We start from the raw sequence: 20,299 nt of genomic DNA, 5'->3' as shown, positions 1-20,299 counted from the left end.
GATTGCCATTAGTGAAGTCTCAACATGAAAATGCCAAGCATGTTGTTGCCTTGTTTTCTTTGTGATATCTTCCAGGGTATAAAAAAGCACACTGGCATGCTTAAAATGTTCAAATCGTGACTTTTATTAGAGCAGGTTTAAACAGCCAATGTTATTCCAATTGCCAATTAAACAGGATGAAAGAAATAAGACTGGAGCAACGGAAACTGGAAGAACAGAAACAGAAAGGCATTCATTTGTGGATGGCTCGTTTCCAAGTTCAAATAGACGGGCTTGTCTTTTTGTATGAATGTGTCAAATGAAAAGGAATTATTCCTTTGAACATGAGCAGAAACACCCACAGATACACACACACACACATATATGGCGTACAACAACATACACACAAACAAATTATGGCTAAGCCTAGTTATTACCTAAGCAAACTGGGTTAGCCTGAATGGAATGCCTGCTGTGAAACACACCACTTCCAGACACAAAGACTTGCATTACAGGGGAAAACATACACACGCATACAGCTCTGACATGCACACACTTTACACAGAGAAATAACGATGTAATTAGAAGGCAAACAATGCAAACAATGCAAACACATGTTTGTATCTTGCTTTCTGTCCTGTTATTCAGTTCTTTTGCATTGCAATGCAGAAGGTTCTGCTGGGCCGTTGTTTTCAGTCCTGCTAAACACATGGTATCTTTTTAAATCAGCGGGTGGTTAAAGCTGGCCAAGGGTGAACATATTCATATGTTTTTGTATAGTTTGTGTGTGTGTGTGCATGTGATAACTTAAGCAAGCAACATTAATATAAAACAATAAATATTAAAATTACTGTCTTAAGTGAATGCTTGGATTTTATTTCCAATTATGCTTTTTTTTTTGCATAACCCAAACATAGTGCATCTGCATGTGTGTGTGTGTGTGTACACATGTTGTTAATGTTGTTAATGCCAGTAGAGAAGCTTTGTTGATTAGAATGAGGAGCTATGATATACAGCTAAGAGTGTGCGGTGTCACATTTGAATGCAACTAATCAAAATAACTCCGGCTTCATAATCAGCCAAAAATCCTTCTAATGAAAGGATTCTCAAACATAATGTAGATCATTTCTTTGACTTCTGTGATTCACCTGTTGCTCTTTGTTGAATAGTTGGCCTGCACAGGCATCGTTCATTGAGATAAAACCAGAAAGAGAAGAAGAGAGAAACAGAGAGCTAGAGGGGGGGTTACAGAGAAAGAATGTGCCTGAGAGAGGAAGGCTGAGAAATTAAATTGAGATGCAGAAAAGAAAGACAGATTGCATCCATTCTGGTATGCCATCTTTACGATCTGTCTGTGAGAAAGCTAGTGAAATTGAACTCAGGTGTGGTGTGATGCCGAAAAAGCCATTTTCCCATTAGGTCCATGGAATCTCACATAAACAAATTACAAAAATACTTTCTCTATAAAAGAAAGGGTGAGCTTTCTGTAACTGTGCAGTGAAATCTGAGCAAGGCTTTGTTTATGTGTGTGACAGAGTGTTTACATTGTCCTCTGCTCCCATCCCTTCAGATGGGGAGAGCACCAGGCCTCCAACAGCTCTGTTTCTGTCACACTACCTGTCTGTTTGTGGGTTTTTTGTTATGGAGAACATGTGCTGGTTCTTTATGTATGTGCGTGTGTGTATGTGTGTGTAACTGCGAAATGCCAATTCACTGTCCTCATTACAACTAGCTTAACCGCTCAAGAGTGATGAGTTCAAGGATGGAGGGAAAGGTTGGAAGCCAAGAAAGAGGGAAAAAACCCAATGATTGATGGTCATGATCTTACACTACTGACTGCACATGGTTGTGACTCGTTTGAGTAACGTCACACACTCCTTACAAACATCACAGGCTGTTCTTTGTCCTTTATGTAACCTGTAATTTATCCAGTAAGGAACACCTTGCCACATATCACCAAGCATACCTGTTAGCTGACTAAAGCCACAGTCGCACCAAAAACAATTGCCAAACATTTCAATTACTTCCTCTTGCGGTCGATCCCACCTCAGCAAACAGCCACAGCAGCAAAACAAGTCTAGTTAACATCCATCTATCTTCAGAGTATTTATTTTGGCCTTTCTGTGTTTCCATAGCTGCTTGGTGAGTGTAAACTAGCGGCATCTGCATGCCTTGTAGCGAGCACAGAGTGAATAAAATGTTTGATATGGATCATTTTAAGCGTCTGGTATGCTAATGTTAGCTGGCTAGCTAACACACTATTTCCTGTCCCACCTGCTGTTCACTACAGCAAGAGAGTAAATTTTGCATGGCCAGTTTTGATCTGGCTTTTGAATGCTCGCACTCAGCAGTAATACTAGAGCTCTAGCAGAAGCCTCCCCAGCCAGCTTCTCCCAGCAAGGGTGGGGATTGAGTCCAGGAGCTTTCAAGGTTACTCATATAAGGGGACAAGTGCAACATATAAATGTGTCCAAATCAACCTAAACATTAGTTCGATCAAATGATCCAACTTCAGCAACCTAACCTGATCCATAATCCCAACACCTAGAGAGAGTAAAAAACAAAATGTGATGCTGTTCTAAGATCAGCAATAGGAGGCCCACCCACCAGTGAAGCTAATCCCATGGCTGCAGAGTTGAAGCCTTGCTGCAGGTCACTCCAGGAGAGGATATTAGAGTAAAGCATAGGTACAATAGTACCTATTGATGATGGTTTTATATTTTATCCTGCCATGCTCTACTGTGCTTGCATTGAGAAAGAATGACTACAAAAATCTCTCTCCCTCTATCGAACTGCTAGAGTACAGTTCATAGTTAGCATTAGTCTGGTGATATAAGTGGTCTTTTAAAAAGTGGGCTGACTGTCTATTTTAGGTCTTCTCATGTCACCAAAGTATAGTATCACTAAAATAGCAGTCCTCTTTTTTCATCCACGCAGCCAATCCGGGGTCCTTTTTTTCATTTTTTGGGGCGATCGTGGCTCAAGAGTTGGGAGTTCGCCTTGTAATCGGAAGGTTGCCGGTTCGAGCCCCGGCTCGGACAGTCTCGGTCGTTGTGTCCTTGGGCGAGACACTTCACCCGTTGCCTACAGGCGCTTTGGGGTCCTTAGGGACTAGTAAAGCGCTATACAAATACAGGCCATTTACCATTTTTCATGAAATCAATCAAATTCAACCATCGGGCCTGAAAAGTCAAAGACTCACACAGATCTGAAGCTGTTAACATTCCTCTCAACTCTCTGTGTATATTGTGAAAGAAAAAAACACACATTTTCACACAAAGGTGAATCAGGCTGAAAGCTGGATCTGCATATTCTATCCGTCTCTATCAGTCACTCTCTAGAAGGTCAGCAGTGCATTTGTGAACATGTATCAGTAGCAGGGGTTTCAAACCTACCCCATCTGCCATATATGATAGTTCTTACTCGTTTTATTTATGAGGCCCAGTTTAACTGACCACTTATCACATAAAGTTACTATAAGCAATGATCCACACATTGAGTATCACTCCATCAGCAGAAACACAGAAGAGCCCACTGCTGGTTCTGTTTTAGCCAGTCAAACACATTCACATCAAACACTCAGCTGGCGGCAATCTACAAGATACAGAAGAGTAGAAAGAAAAGAAAAGAGCACGGCGAACAGAAAAGGGGGGGACGGAGATGCACTGATTCAAAGCAACCCCCAAAATGGAAGCCTCGGGACAAACAACCAATCAGAAAAGGATTGCTGTCTAGTCCAATCAGAATGCATTCCAGTGAGAATCCACTCCAGACCTAACCAACAAACCCCGGAGGTAAGCGCAGAAACAAAAGTCACACACAATGTGACCTAGATACAAAGCACAGCATCTTAACTAAGGGCCTGACCACGTCTAGCCTCACCATTCCTAAAACTGAGGGAGTCTGTGTTCCATCTACCCTGAGTACTAACAGTACCACATATATGTGAGTTTGTGCCTGTAGGTAGAGGGAACTGTTTGTGTGTGTGTGTGTGTGTGTGCACACATGACTCAAATGAGGTGGGTGTCTAGGCTTAGACCCTTGTTTCAGAGATGAAAGCAATGAGGATGGTGCCAAGGCAAATGGACGCATGAGTGTTCGCACTGCTGCATGCATTGCATGTGCATGGCAATTGGTAAGCAGAGACATCTCCATAGGTCTGGAGTAATAAGAGGACAACATGCTAAACAACAAAGCATGAAGGCATTTGAGTATGTATGAGTCCACAGGCACACAAACCAGTTTGTGCTTTCCCCTTACGCTTCAACTGTGTGTGTGTGTGTGTGTGTGTGTGTGTGCATGGAGTTGTGTCTCAGCCAGAGTGTGTACAGGATTGCATGAGAGTGTGTGGTTGTATAGATCCCTTCTTGGCAGTGGCAGTGTAAACTGAGGAGGGTCTTACATGGGCTTTAATCCTGTGCTGAATGTCATCGTACAAGTGTGGCTTTTCCACAGGGCCAGATAAGAGAGAGGGAACCAGAGGGAGAGCAAGTTCAGTTGCACATGTGTAAGTTATATGTACGTGTGCATGTGGGTGTAAGTGCGCACATGTATGGGAAAGACACCCATGTAAAGGATCCTGACCCACTGGTTGGATGTCAAGGATAATAGCAGTGACATACAGTAAGCTGTGAGGGACACAGAGAGCATTAATCTGCTTGTCTGAGCCGATCTAGTGACAGAGAAAGCGTCCACTCTGACATCCAACTCTAGGGTTTCACTGAAAAACATAACCTGGTTGAAAACACACTACACAGCCCAACAAGCTGATCTGTGTTGGACTAACTTGCATCTGAGCCAGGAGTTTATACACGTTTTTTCATTGTGGGGCTCAAATGAGAAGTTTATTCTGTAGCCCTAAGACTCAGGGGCTTTAAAGCATTCTGCTACCCATGTCACACAGGTACCCTGCAGCAAGAGACCCGTGAGCCATTCTGGGATTTGAAGCTTAAGATCAACAAACATTATGCAGAGTTGAAAAGGTCGCTGACATAAAGTGTCAGTGCCTCTTTTTTCATGCAAAAATAATTAATTATCATTAAAAATGCTGCAGTGTTACAAACATCAAGACAGCTCATCTATTTAATAAATGAGGACAATGTTCGGGAAAATGTTTTCAGCTAGTGTGAGAAATAAAATGCAGCCTGCTGCTATAGACGGCCTAATTAGTGGTCAGCCCTAATGTTGAGTGGCAGTGCAAAGGTTGTTATTACAGTAGTTCAGTGATAGCCCAAGATATGAAGCCTGACTTTCAGTGAGAGGAAACAGGTAAATTCCTGTTAGTTTTCCTCTTCAATTCTACAAGGGGTGTCTGATAGCAGCTCTGGCATGTCTATAACAGGGAAAGAAAATAGTGAAATTCCTTCTTCTATTACTTATTAAAATACATTTAGTGTTTTTTCTCAGCCACATGGTTTCCATGGGTGTCAATCTTGATCATAAATGTTTGCTTTCTATTAGGCAATTTAAATGTATCTATTTCTGAATGCATGCGTGTGCAAGATCTTGCAGCAGTACTTGAGCTGAGGTATCAAACGTGCTATGTTTCAGGGTGTTACATCCTTTCGGTGAGTAGCCATATATAGTAAAGTCAGCAGGTGCGAATCCCCCTAGTTTGTGGCAACCCCCACCACATGCTGCCTCTGAATATAGCCCTCTGCCTCGGCGCAGCAGCCACATCTATGATTGGCAGCCTAGGGCTGGGTCTATATGTTAAAAACACAGTTTGGGAAACAGAGGCCTTACCCTAGACCCGAGGCTATGTGGTATTTTTAGAGCTTTTAGTGTGGCTGCATGTGTCTTTGTGTGTCTGTTAAAGACAGGGAACTCAGGAGAGCATAGGAAGTCTGAAGAAAATAACTGGTTTAAAAGGAAAAGAGTGTGATTCCCATTTTTTTCTGTTTGCAAATCCCAGTGCCTCCCCTCTATCAGTGCTTCTTTGTGCACGTTCACACTTTCTCTTTGGGGTGTAATCCAGCTTGAACACAGGATCTCACCTTTGAGGTACCTTATGCACAGTTATTTTTCTGTGTGTCTCATACACAGGCACGCACACGCACAAACCCACGGATGCTCAAAGTGCCTCCCCAGGTGCAAGTTTCTCCTGAGGGAAAGGATTTTGTGTGCTGCCATCACAATGAGCTGAAATACCCTTTTAATCCTGCCAGGATCTCTCACTCTCTTTTTTTCCCTCCTTCTTGAACTCTCGTTTACACACAAAACTTGCTGCACAGTTAAAACCTATTCAGGTAATCAATATCGTTCCCAGTTTGTGCCGATATACCACTCCTGCGACGCAGTATTTAAATATGTATTTCCAATATTCTAGATCTAAAGAAAATTTAAAACGTGAATGTGTCTTGAGCAAATCCATTTGAAGAAGTGACAGCGATAATAAATAATGAAGCATAAAACCGAGAGAAGAAAAAGGAGGAAGACAAAGGTGAAAAACAGCGACAGTTCAAGGTGGACTGATTTATGACTGTGGGCTAACTTGTACAGAGAAGAAGAGCTTACAGACAGACTGAATCATACCTGGCATGTTCAGACAGAGAGGGAAAGATGAGGGAGTTCAGTATTCCAGCTTACATTCTCACTCGGTCTGCAAACTGTAAATGTTTTGTCAGTAATATAAGAAAGTAACAATATTATTCAATACCAGTGAAATGTCCATCCAATCAGGAGAAGGCCACTTCTGCATACTAGTGATACGTCTGTATTAGCTGGAGAAATCATTAGGACAAGGATGAAAACAAAAAACCCAACAAAATGAGCTTCTTATAAAGCTGTTGAGAGCACCACTGAAAATATTTACTCAATTGGTACGTCAACAAGACTGTATAAATGATAAGCATCTAATAGGTTATGACTAGGGCCCCCTAGGGCCCCATATGATCCTATGATGCAACAAGTTTCTGCTTCATCCCATCATCAGTGGCCAAAAGACAAATTAAATTTTGGTCTGCACTGTGTGGCTTGAGTAAGAAACCCCTTTTCATACCCAAGAGGACAGTTAGGGGCGGCTTAGTGAAGGAAGGTGTGTGTCTAATACAACTAATTAGCAGAAAAGTCTTCAGATCTCCATATTTTGGCTGGGCTACTGAGGTGGGCCACACAGGGCTTTGTAGATTGATTCTGACAAGCTGCTCGCACATGTACATTTTCACAGCATGGATAAGCACTGATGAATAGGGATTTACTTGCAATTACAGAATTTAAAAAGCCAAATATTCCTGCAAACGCAGGTTTGCATGAGCCATTGTACATGTGGCCATGTCTCTGCCTGTGTAATGAGCGTGTTGCGGGTGGGGAAAGGGAGCTTACTAAGACAAACCGCCTTATGATCCCCACATCAGGTGTTTAATTGTCTTCTCCTTCACAGAACTTCAAAAAAAGCACACACACACACACACACACACACACACACACACACACACACACACACACACACACACACACACACACACACACACACACACACAAATACACGAATAAACTTGTCTGCTTCACTATTTATTCTTTCCTTCTTTTCTCTCTTCCACATTTCCTCCTTCTAGACCTGCTGCAGCTGCAAAAGTGTCTCTGGGTCACATCTGTCTACAGCTTCACACGCTGACAGTGACAAAGCATCCCTGTCGCTGCTCTTCACCTACATTAAAGAAATTTTGTGTTTTGCATTTCAAAAGCAAGTATGTTAGATTTTTACACTATAACTTAAGTAAAAATGTGGCCCTGAGTAGGGTTTAGCTTCCTTCTTAAGCTTTTCAAGATACGGTCTTCAAATTTGCCACACAAATAAACTACATTTTTTAAAAGTTGCCACAAAGAGAAGCAGCAACTCGCACTGCCAAAAGAAGTTTGGAACATAACCGAGTTGTTGTTGTTGTTTTCTTTTTAATTGAACTACATACAGCATACTCAGATGTCAGTGCTCAGGTGTTGCTGAGCTATCGACTTCCCTCCTGCTCAACCTGGTAGAACCACCTTTGACTTCACACACTGATTATGCTGACAGCTAGCTGAAGGATGGCCTCGGTCAGACGCCTCTACTGACCCCTAAGCCATGGTTCACTGACTACCAAAGACACATGGCGCAGCACAGCTTTGAACAAAGGCGTATCATTAACCCAAACATTACCCAAATACATTCAGATTTTGTGCACACGCTGCTGGCTAGTAGACTACAACTTTAATAAGGTAGACAAAATATTGGAATTATAGGAAACGACTTCCTATAAGAAACACAACAAACAACATGGTACTTGAGTTCAATGACCCAGCGTAGTTTCTGTTTCTGCCGAGACTCTAGTGGCACCACCCAAACTATAATTGCTTCAACAATATTTTATTTTCACACATAAATTAAGGGTATGATTTATAAAGCGCCGTCTCGAGCGGACTGTTTAGAAAATCCAGTGTATTCATTAATGAACATTTACTGACTCATGTTGATATAAAGGAGATGATATTTCTTCAGGCAGTTTGTCAGCTTGTAATAATGAATGCGTGGGGTAATAGTTGTTTGCTAGTTCTAACCTGGCACACGGTGCAGGAAATAGTGGCAGGGCTGTGTCAGCTGCTGGCGCCATTTTTCACTGGAAGCTACTTACATTATTCCCCTTCGTGGCATCGATTCAACAAGGTGCTGGAAACATTCTGCAGTTACTGCAGAATCGTCAGCTGCACATCCAGGATGCAAGTTTCTCATTCCACTACATCTCAGAGGTGCTCTGTTGGACTGGCATATGGTGACTGTAGGGGCCATTCGAGTACAGTGAACTCATTGTCATGTTCAAGAAACCAATTTTAAAATCTCTGAGCTTTGTGGAGTACTGCATTATCATCATCCACTGATAGCAGCCATCAGTAGATGGGAAAACTTTGGTCATAAATCGATGAACATGGGCAACAACAATACTCATTTAAACAATGCTCAATCGGTACTAAGGTTGATACCGTTGAGGCTGGCAATGGATTCTGCCTATATATTCTTTTAGTTCTGCAGTAGACCTGGCAACAACCTTCGGTCGTCCAGTTTCGATGAGCCTTTGTGAACCGTAGCCTTAGTTTCCTGCTTTTAGCTTGCAAGAGTGCATCTGGTGTAGCTGCTGTAGCCCATCTGCTTCAAGATTCTTTGTGCTGTGTGTTCAGAGATGCTCTTCTGCATACCTTGGTTCTAATGAGTGGTTATTTAAGTTACTGTTGCCTTCCTAACAGCTCCAAGCAGTCTGGCTGTTCTCCTCTGACCTCTGGCACCAACGAGGCATTTTCGCCCTGAGAACTGCTGCTAACTGGATATTTTCTCGTTTTCAAACTATCCTTCGTAAACCCTACAGAAAATGTGGGAAAATCCCAGTAGAATAGTTTCTGATCTGCCGGGATTTCTGAACTTCTCAGGCCAGTCTGTCTGGCACCAACAATCGTGCCACATTCAGAGTCACGAAAATCACCTTTCTCCCCCAGTTTGAACTTCAGCAAGTCGTCTTGACCATGTTTACATGTAATGTGTTTCTGCGATGTGCCATGTGACGGCTAGATTAGAAACCTGCGTTTCTGAGCAGTTGAAAAGAGGAGCCTGTTGAATTGGCTGGGGAGTTTAAATGATGTAGTGATAAGCTAGTTAAGGTTGCTATTTTGTTTACAGTTAGAAATCTATAAACAATGTGAGACTGAAATTATCACATTATATTTTTTATATGATTTTAGTTTCTTTTACAACTACTTAGGAACTTTTGGTCTCAGGTTTGTTATGAAGACACAGAAAACTGTGATTATGGGCTGTAAAACTGCATTTACAGAAGCCATCTTTATGGTGCACAGCACTTATGGCCTGTAAAAGCTCAATTTCATGGATATGCACATACAACTTTATATTTATTTTATACCTGGAGCTCATTTATAATCAGTAGGCTGTTGCAAGAAAAGACGAAAAAAACACAGAATAGTGATGTCTACAAGAAAACCTATAGGGCAACTTTGTTTGATGGCCATAAACAGCGGATAAAAGAGATTTTATCTCTTAAAAGTATGCAATGGGCTGAGATATCTGGTGTTTATGTTTAACAGAACAGATCCCAGTTAAAATCTATGTATGTTTAAAGAGATCAACACCTTCAAGGGGAGTAATCTCTAGAAAGCATCACTTCTGGTCTTCTGGTTATGACTCAAAACTACAGACAGAAAGCTCTGGCCAGCTCTGCCACTCTGAGGGTGAGTGAGTGTACATACCAGGAGTACTTCATATATTACTACATACTGTATTCTGCTGACATTTTAAATGCGAATTCCTCCTTTTGGGGACATAAAAGGCCCCCTATCCACTTTCACTATATAAAAAGCAAAAAAACTCAAACAAACTTTGTTCAAGGTTACAGTACGTTAAGATTAGGATTCAGCTTTGTATTTATTTCTTAACGAAATTGGACACTAACATATCAGCTATGTTTTGTCAAGGCAAAACATGAACTGAGAGACCCTCAGTAGAAGAAGTGGTTTGATCCATAGCTTCTCCAGTGTGTCTGTCAAAGTGTCCTCAGGCAAGATACTGAAGCCCAAAATACTCCCGATGCAACCATCGGAGTGTGAGTGTGTATGTAATACAGAAAGTGCCTAAAGGGATACAACTGTGTGGATGGGGAATGTGGCTTGTACACGGAGTCCTCGGTTAGAGTAGAGCTATACAATTATCAGTCCTTTTATGCTGGACTAAGATATAGTAAGCTCTGGCCTGCAGTGCACAGGAGGAAGATGAGGAGATGAAACTTGTACCTGCTCACATGGCCCCCAAAGCTGCTGTGCTTTAATCTGGCTTGGATTTCAGCTCCACTCTGCCCTTTAATTATTTCCATGTCCACTCCATTTGTTAAGTAAAATCCATTCAATAGGCTGACAGAGGATTAAGAGGACTGTGATGTTTCTGACAATGTCGTTTATGTTGTGCATTCTTCTAAACTTCATCTTGACTAGCTAGCTAACCACGACCATGTGTCATTTCCTAATGATCCTAGATTGGCTGGATCCAAAAAACAAACAAACCAACAAAGAGAAAAATACTTCCAGGTTTAAACTGTTTGGATTTTGGGCTTTTTATTTTCTCTTGTCTTTGTTCTCCCTCGTGCTCTGAGATGTACTTTTAATTTGACAATGATCAACAGGTTAGCAATCCACCGCTGCACATAGACACTCCTGGGATGCTCGCAAACATACACAATGTTGCCATACAAACACTGTATCCTCTGCGATCAAAGAGTGGGCAAATGAAAGCCATCTTCTTGACTTGTTTTAACCTGAACAAAGTGCGTGCACACACATGCATGTGAGCAAACACAAATACATACATGTACACAAACACATTTCTGTCCTCACTCGGAAAGCCTCTGAGCTTCTTTTTGCTTTATTCAGTACAAATAACTTCATGGTGGGATAAAAGCATAATGTTTCCAGAAACCCCCCACACTGTGCTTCACTCTTTTGGCCTCATGTTCTCCCTCACTTTTTCCTCTGACCCCCTTCTCTTCTGCTCTCACTCCAAAAGGACATTCTTATTTCATTAGAGGTGGGGTCTAGGAGGCCAGCGGGTAAACAAAACCTCTGTAATCAACAGCAGGACATACACAGCCTCAATGAGCCAATCAGAGTCTGTAAGACAGAACCATGGCTAACCAATACAAATCCACACCTGGATGTTCAGAACTCAAAGTTGCCAACTCAAACTCAGCACTTAGGTTCTTGTGGAATGCAGCCTAGCACCGGGACTCAAGGTTATCCATAAGAAACACCAATCAAATCTAGCATACACACAAGCGCCCAGACACACAGATCCCTGGCTATTTGTCTATCGGTGCTGTCATCTCTGTTTGCTCATATTAGGGAGGGCTCACTCAGGGACAGGATATGGGGATTAGGTCTGGCCTTATTGCGCTGTAGCTACATACCACTGAATAGCTCCCATCTGTTCTCCCATAGAAGATGGCTAATACACGTTAGCTGCGCTCGTGCTTTGCACTGCCAGAATAACAGCAGTGGATAGATGAGCAGCACTGATATCACTAGCCACAACACCACTCTGCACCAAAGGCTAATGTGCCTGGCTTATTCTATTAGATTAGGATAAGAAGAACTAATACACAAGTATACGCAGAAGATCATGATATCTGATTGGAGATAGTAAAGCAGTAGGCTAATCATGGGTCCAATTCCAGATTTACCTTAAGGAAAATGTGTTAGAGCAGGGCAAAGTTAAACCCTAAGAAAGGTGGAGAGAGCAGGAGAGATGGAAAAAAGATGGAGAGATGGAAAGAGAGGGAGAAAGGGGGCAGTGTGGTCTGTTTCATTACGGTGAATCCTGACACTGCTGCATTCTCAGCACACATGGACTGGATTATAGGCTATGTGGGCTGCTCCGCCACTGTATAGCTCACCAACACTCACTGCAACACACACACATGCACACACACACACGAGCGCTTGCGAATGCGCACACAAACAATGTGGCTGAAGACACAAACGCTTTGCACTGCAGAAAGGCAAACCATTTGCTCACGCTATAGGACTCTTAATCCCAAAAGCAGTGCTAGGGCAAAGTGCACAACTTCTAAGTTGTTGAGGTTAGAGGCAGAGTCTGCTTGTGATGGTCCACCTGTGGATTACTGGGGGAAAGGAATGAGATGCACTGGAAACTATGAGTATACTATGCAGCCTGGTTTTCGCTCCCATTCCCACATAAATACATAAGGGCCCTTTTGCTTTTTTCATCTCGCTTTGCCTACCTTTGTTGTCCCTCATATGTACATTTATATGTCTCTTTTAAACCACACACACACACACACGTATTAGCTCGAAGCAAACCATTACCTCCCTGCACAGACCTCTTTCTGCACTTCTGTGTTCAAAGGGACCCTAAGCCCATGGGGGGGGCTTCGATATAAAACTCCCCAAACAGGAATTATGCTTTATGACTTGACATTCTTCATTTTATGCTTTTTTAGCTTTCAGCCTTGAAAAAAACCCTTTCATGACTGTTCTGTGTTGTATTATAATTAGCTACCCCACACACTGGCACACAATAGGGTGGGGTAGTGCGGTAAAACTTTACTATGACTGAAAAAGTGGGGTGCGGAGAGACAGACTCATCCATCTCTGGTTTTTCTCACTGTGTCGTTTTTATCACCTATGGGCCCTGGTATGTTCGCTTTAGGCTGCTGGGTGTATACAGGTCCAATAACACACAGTTTCCTATAGAGCCCAGAGTGCATGCGCCACACTCAGCACAATCAGCATATGAACACTTCTCTGAAAAGCAGCCTAAAAACTCTAAACATATACATAAAACTGAATGAAACAACGCTCTTTAGTCAGCTGAAATCCCCGAGCAATGGAAAAGTCGGGCTCTATTCCACTCTCCTGTGTCAGAGTTGGGTAATGCTGTGGTTATTGTGGTATCATCAGTGTTCCTGTCTAATGGTTACTCAAGCCTACTGAAGAAGCGCATTGTGTATACGATCATTAAAGTATTTGGAACACATGTACAGTATGACACTCTGGCAAGGGCTAATGTTAACTTTAAAACTAGCCTATGGTGTAACAACAGCTGTGCGGAAACTCACTGTGAAGAAACGGATGTGGGTGGTCATGTTGGTGGTCATCATGCCCATATTCCCTCTTCATCATCCTGTGAGTAAACAGTAAAAACATGCATCATCATTCTTATCATTTCATTGCACAAATTCTGGTTTATTGGGTTGAGTCTCATTAACTAACTTCCCTGTCCAGCCTTAAACCCCGATGACTTAAAATCCAAACAATCCTGCTCATGCTCTCATTCAGAAAAGCTGTGCATGATATCACCATTCCTCAGTGTGATTGTTAGAAACCAATAACTAAACACATAAGGTGTTTCCTTTAGACTGAAGCTGTGCAGACAAGAGCCCTGCTAACCAGAAGGCTAATTCACTTAGACACTTACAATATGATAGTTAGCATGACCTGGCAGCTCACTATAGCCAAACCCTTGCCTGCACAATGCTAAAATAGGCTTCAGTAAAGCAGAGTCTATGCTAATGTGACACTCCAGCAAAAAAGAAATCTTGGCTGTACTCCACGGTGGCTTTGGTTGAACTGAGTAGTTGTGACAAGCTCGGTAAACTCAGTAGGCTACATCTCAGCAGCTAAGCTATAGATATAATGGCCTTTCAATGGAACATGCTACGTGCTAAAAGCTAACGTGCAGTGAATGGCTGTGACAGGCCCCGTAAACAGAGCCAGACCTATAACCACTCATTCTGCCAGGTTAAACACGCACACACACAGACACACAAACAGGCCAAATACCATGTGCTACTTCTCATAAAGTTGAAGCAGCCAGCATGTTAGGACTTAGAATAAAGAACAACAATCTAAAAGAAAAGGTTGTATAATTCTGTCTCTGATAAACACTTTATGGCTGCTTTCTATTTCCTTCCGAGGCTATTGCCAAGCATCTGGCAGCGGTGCTGGCATGCCTAAATGAGAGCAACATGAACGCAACATGCCCGTCAAACTGCACAGACTCCATGCTGAGACACAAACCTAGGGTGCTAAATCCACATCCTGTGCATGTCACCTCAGAGTATTTTTCACTTGTCCTCTCACTAACTCCATTACTAATTAAGCAGGGGCCTGGGAGTACAGTTAGAGGATTGGTTTGAACTTGATAACTGTGCCAATGAGATTTGAATGAGATGTGGTTTTGGCTCCTTGGAAAACTTGAAAGTGTATTCTCGTGTTTGTGTATCCAACATGCCAGCGCATGGATGTGTGCTCACGCGTATGTGTCTGTGTGTGAGCACGTGCAAATGCAAACGCAAATGCAGAAAAAAAGTGCATGTGTGGTCACTGGTATGTTATTCATGGCACTAGCTGTATCTTGGAAAAGCATTGTGGTCTCTAGGGTGAGCACGGAGAGCCTCTTCATCATCATTATCATTATCATCATCAATCATCCTTCAAGTGGTGTTCCTGGACCCGGCAACGGACTGAACCACTGACCTAGCCACACTTGTTTATTATAACTGAAATGGGAATGACGGAGGAAAAGAAGGGACAGTAAGGAAATGAAGGAAATGGAGAAAGAGAGATGTCACTAGATGTTAAAGAAGGAAAAGACAGAAATTGGTGGAGTGGATAAATCATGAGCAGAGGTAAAACAATATCAACTAGAGGTGAGACAGAGCGAGACAGAACAAAATGGTTTTTGGGGAAAAAAGCGTAGCTAAACATGTCAGTTAAACTGCAAGGAGGCAAAAGAAACGTGAAGACCAGTGTTTGGAGATAAACACTATGACCTCAGGGAAGTCAAGTAAATTGCTAAAGTTTCCCATAAGGTCAAAGATCAGAAATGAGGAAAAAACAATGAGGTGGCATATCTGACCTCTGTCAACAGGGTCTGCTGGTCATTTTAAACTGTGTGTTTGACACAAGGGTACAAAAAACATCCTAAATGCAGAACAGGAAGGTGAAGATGTAGTGTTGACTGACACGTTCATGTTTCTCTTTTGTGGCAATGCAACCAGGGCAAAATTTTTTTTCAATTAAAGTTATAAAAAAGCAAAGGAAAGCAACCCTAACAAGGCTATTATCCTTCACCCCTTTTCAAACATGGTAAAGAGAAAACACTTGGAGCAGATGTGCAACAATAACAAATAACATATAAACAGGGAAATGAACTCTGTAAAACATCTGCAGCTGGACGGTCTGCACACTGGCTAAATCGTTATCAGCATCTAAGTAAAATCAGGATCTAAGTAACGTCAGCGTTTTCAAAACTGGAAATATCTTTCAAAATATAAAATGCGCCCGGCGATTTCCTTCTGCTAGTGCCCTGACCTGTCACGACACTGAAAACCGAGGGCGTCTGTTATTTTCCTTGAGTCATGACCGAGGCCAGGAGTTAGCATCTGAATTTCAGACACAGACATTTCTCCCACTCCACTGCGTTCTTTTGTCTCGTGGGCTGCGACCGGCCCGACATGCTGCCACTTTTAGTTTAAAGTGAGTTTTTACAAAGTTTACACAACGCGGTGATCTGTTTGACGTCAGACTTTGCAAAACCATTAAAATGTGTTTGAATAGCAAAGCTCGCAAGAACAGACGTTTCCAAGGAAACGGCAACAACTAGTTTCCAAAGTTCAGAGAAAGATTTTTCATCGTTACCGCAGAGAAAACTGCTATCACACATTTCACAATTTCTTTTCTCTAATCCAAGGTCTAATCTGTTCTCTGTGAACATTTTCCCATTCCTTTTCTTATTCTTGCACGTTGCGTTTTAATCTTCGGCTTTCGTTTTCCCCCAAACGCCGCACAGAAAGGAAGAGCCATCGCAGTTCTCTTGTATAGACATAAAAATTCACCCTTAATAGTGAGCATAATCCAGCCAATCGCCACAGATTTATGACTTATTTTGTTATTCTGTACATTCTTAACAAGATTTCCCAGAAACCCTAATAATACTTTTTTCGCAAGCTGTTTTCAGTCCAACTTGAAAAAGTTGAAGTATCACTTGCAGAGAGGTACTGTTTCATATGTCAAACACTATAAACACTGTTGCAGTAAAACTGCGCCGGGTAGTCATACTGAGGCAAAGATATTTATAAGTACAAAGTGACGTGGAGTAATGTGTTATAGTAAAAACCAAACCCCTGCTGTTCACAGTTCAGTAGAAAGTCTACTGTGGCTGCAAGTGATACAAAGAAACAATGTGGTTTAATAGTGGGATAATATTTTACCAAGGCCAATTTAAAATATAACATAACATAGAGAACACAAGCAAGGTGTTAAAGTAGTGCTTGTGGGATTACAAGGTGGTTTCAGTGGAACATAGTCTGCATTCCTATAGACTTTCTTCAAATATAGATTTAGACTGAACACTGCAAGTATGCATGTATTTTAGATTCATAGGCGCTAACAGCAAAAATGTATTGAGATCCTTACATATTGCTTAGGTATGTGTGGGGTGATGCATGGATACAGCTGTGTGCTTTGAAGCATGTGCGTGTGTGTTTAGTTACTGAATGCAGGGGATGCCCGGTGCATGGTTGATTCCATTTTAGCAAGAGGTTTGAGAAACATGTACAGTATATAAAGATGCAATAATGCATATCGAATAGAACAAACAAAATCCGACTCAGTGGAAATCCCCAGGTATTCATCTTAACCCTCGCACAATCTACCACGCGCACACATCTTGAGTTTGGAATCCCCCCGATCAGTGACTGAAAAGAGCTGTGATGAGTTTAAATTACATGCAGAATACAAGAAGTTTTATCAGTCGGTGCTGTGGCAGTCATCATCTCCGTCTTTCTTTGAAGATTCCTCTCTCCTGTTAGTGGTTTCGTGTGCTTACATGACATCAACAAAGGCTCAGGTGTGCACCTCTGCATGCGTCTGCGAATGCATACCTACAGGCAAGCACACGCTTATGCACATTTACACTGTTTTCAGGGAGATGTACATAAACTTTGGGCTACTAACAGAATCAGTTTGTTATCCGTTAACGGTGTTCAAACAACCAAATTAAGTCTGTCCTCAGGCAAGGCTGGATATGAGCGTGATTGAGAGATAAATGATACAGAAACTAATCTCACATAGAAATACCTTCAATCAAAAACACTCATGTGTCCCCTTCAGGCCTATTTTTCTAAATGATATAAATAATTTTGGCAAGAAGAAATGGAATTGAGAGAGAAAAGACTGAGGGAAATAGAAAAGGGAAATTTCATGCTGTCAGTTCTAACCACAACTGACTCGTGGTGAAATGACAAATATGAAATTTAAATTGCTTTTAAAAGGCGAGAGCCTGCGTCACGTCAACCTGTGTAAACAGCTCTGAACGCATTTCTAAGTTGCGTGCGTGTTCGTGCCGACCTGCTCCACAGGGGGTCGGTGGTTGGCGTGGAGAGGTGCTCGTGGCAAGCTTCGGTGATGGACATTTGCTGGACGCATGTGGTGCGAATGATGAGGGTGATGCTGGGGATGGATGTAATCTTCCTCGTAGTTATCAGCAATCATCTTCATTCTGCTTTGAGTCTGCGAACAAAAAAACCAAAACACAGAGATAAACGACAACGAAGATTTTAACACGTATAATTATAACAACCACAGACTAGGCTATTTTTCCGCAGCAGTGCTCATTTGTTTTTTGAAAATATTCTCTGGGTCATAAACTGATTAGGTTGAGGATTTTTCTGGGTGGAGGTGGGGGTGTTGAAAGCCGTCGAAGATGTTACAAACTTTGCCGCTAACGACATTTGACAGGTCATAAATCGAGTGAGTCGGAGTGCCTGATGAAAAAGTCATAAGTCTGTCAAATGTCATCCATGCTGTAGATTATCATTTAATTGGATTACACAAATCCTAGTAAGAACAGTTAGTTAGTGTTTTGTGTTTTGCCCAAGGCCACAGCCGTCACGGAGCAACCTCATTCTAGATGTCACTGATTAAAATTACACTCAAATATGCATCTCTCTGCATGTCTGTAAACGGGTATGACTAAGTGTCCTTTGTTTGAGTTTATGTGCATCTGTGTGTGTTTGTGTGAATGTGGAAGAGGCTGTCATGCTGCCAACATCATTGCTTTGGACACAGATAACAGCCTAGCCTGACTAACACTAACGATCAGCATGACTGCAGTGAGGCCAGCTGTCTGATAGACACAGAGCGGGTGCAGATATACCGACAGGCTCAGCTTTATTCCCTTAACTGCAGATATTTCCTCTGAGGGCAGACATGACTGCAGAGGTGGGATGAAGATGACTGAAAGATATGAAGAAGTTTCCCATCCAAGATGTTACAGTCCCCTTTGTTTAAATGAGAGACAGTCATGGCAGGCAGAGGCAAAAAAAAGCTCGAGTCAGCTGTGACGATAGGAGGGAGATGGTGTTGCAGTAGTTAGAGGCCTGGGGACATTGCTGCTGAGATAAGAAGCTGAGGCCTAATGACTGAGGAAACGAGCCAGTCAGGATCACAGGAGCGGATGTGGCTGGCATTAAAGAGGTTAGCAATTACTTTAAATCGCAGAAGAGCAGCTCAGATAAGGTGAGAACCTCTGACACTGTGGTGAGAGAGGCAACAAGGGTACAGATGAAAAGTTAGGGGAGGAGGAGGAGGGCTCAAATAGACACCAGACCAGTGGTTAGAGGTGTTAAAGGCAAGATTGAGGTGTACAGCCCTCTATGACCTCAGGTGTTGACATTAGCAGGTGTGACTGGGCAGGACTGGTCTCAGTTCAACAGAGCTGACACCTGTCATTGAGGCGAGGACAATGACTGTCATATATGCAGCTGATGACACTACTGCACTGATACGGCCGCCGCAATACTTAATAACATGGTTTAAAATCTGTGTTGCTTATTCTAATGTTCAAGATTGATATGCAGCGAAAAGAGTCACATAGAAACGTATTTGTCACTGCTGCTAATTTCATAGGAACCATGTTCCTCTTCATCTAATAACAACCATATTTGGTAGAAGCTAGAAGTCTAAGTTTGTGTGTGTGTGTGTGCGTGTGTGTTTGTGTGTGTGTGTGTGTGTGTGTGTGTGTGTGTGTGTGTGTGTGTGTGTGTGTGTGTGAGAGAGAGAGAGAGGGAGAGAGAGAGCACATATTTAATATTTAATGACCTGAGACACAAACACCAACGAATGACGTGATGAATTGCTTTTGGAAGAATCTGGTTGTGTGGTCAGGACAGCCCACATGTGGCCATATAAGTTTATCCAACACACACACACACACACACACACACACACACACACACACACACACACACACACACACACAGTCACTCATCTGCTCTCTTCGTACTGAAGCATTCCTGCATGCAAGTGCAAAGAAGGTGTTCACACATAAAATGCCTGAGAGGTTGAATGTGTGTGTTTTAATTAGTGCTAATTAGTAGCTTTGCCAGGTAAACAGCACAGTAATGGCCTCCAGGTTTGCTTGTAGATCAGGCAGTCTCGAACAGGCGCAGGTGGCACTACTGGGGGATAGGGTTCTTTACTGACACCTCTAACCAAAACAGACGTGGCCTGTACCTGTGCAGTGTGTGTGTTTGTGTTACAACGTGCAGCTGCTGGGCCGAGCGCTGCAGTGACGGCTGCTGTGCTCACAGCTGCATCCCAAACCTCAATCCAAGCCCTCTGTAAATCACAGCCCTGCCCTGATTAGAGAAAGGCTGTGTTAACACATATGGACACAAGAGGCTGACAAGAAAGGACTTAAATAAACAGGCAGCTGGCGAAAGGCTGCACCATTTTCACAACATTTATACACGCTCCTTTTTATCTGCAT

At 42.4% G+C, this 20,299-nt stretch overlaps 1 protein-coding gene across 2 annotated transcripts in view; it reads right to left on the bottom strand.

Annotated features, from left to right (window-relative positions):
• The window catches only part of LOC146363672 (ERC protein 2), a 159,425-nt gene that overhangs the window by 23,252 nt on the left and 115,874 nt on the right, over nucleotides 1-20,299 (bottom strand). For both annotated transcript variants that reach the window (XM_084918139.1, XM_084918138.1), the window contains 2 exons: nucleotides 17,878-18,039; nucleotides 13,584-13,648 (listed from right to left, as the gene is read on the bottom strand). In XM_084918139.1, coding sequence (XP_084774265.1) covers nucleotides 13,622-13,648; nucleotides 17,878-18,039 — 189 coding nt within the window. In that variant the 3' untranslated portion in view covers nucleotides 13,584-13,621. The remainder of the gene's footprint in view (nucleotides 1-13,583; nucleotides 13,649-17,877; nucleotides 18,040-20,299) is intronic.

This window comes from Perissodus microlepis, chromosome 20 (assembly GCF_051167445.1).
Source record: "Perissodus microlepis isolate ML-2025 ecotype Zambia chromosome 20, ASM5116744v1, whole genome shotgun sequence".
Classification (NCBI taxonomy): domain Eukaryota; kingdom Metazoa; phylum Chordata; class Actinopteri; order Cichliformes; family Cichlidae; genus Perissodus; species Perissodus microlepis.
This window is presented reverse-complemented; position numbering and strand designations above follow the sequence as displayed.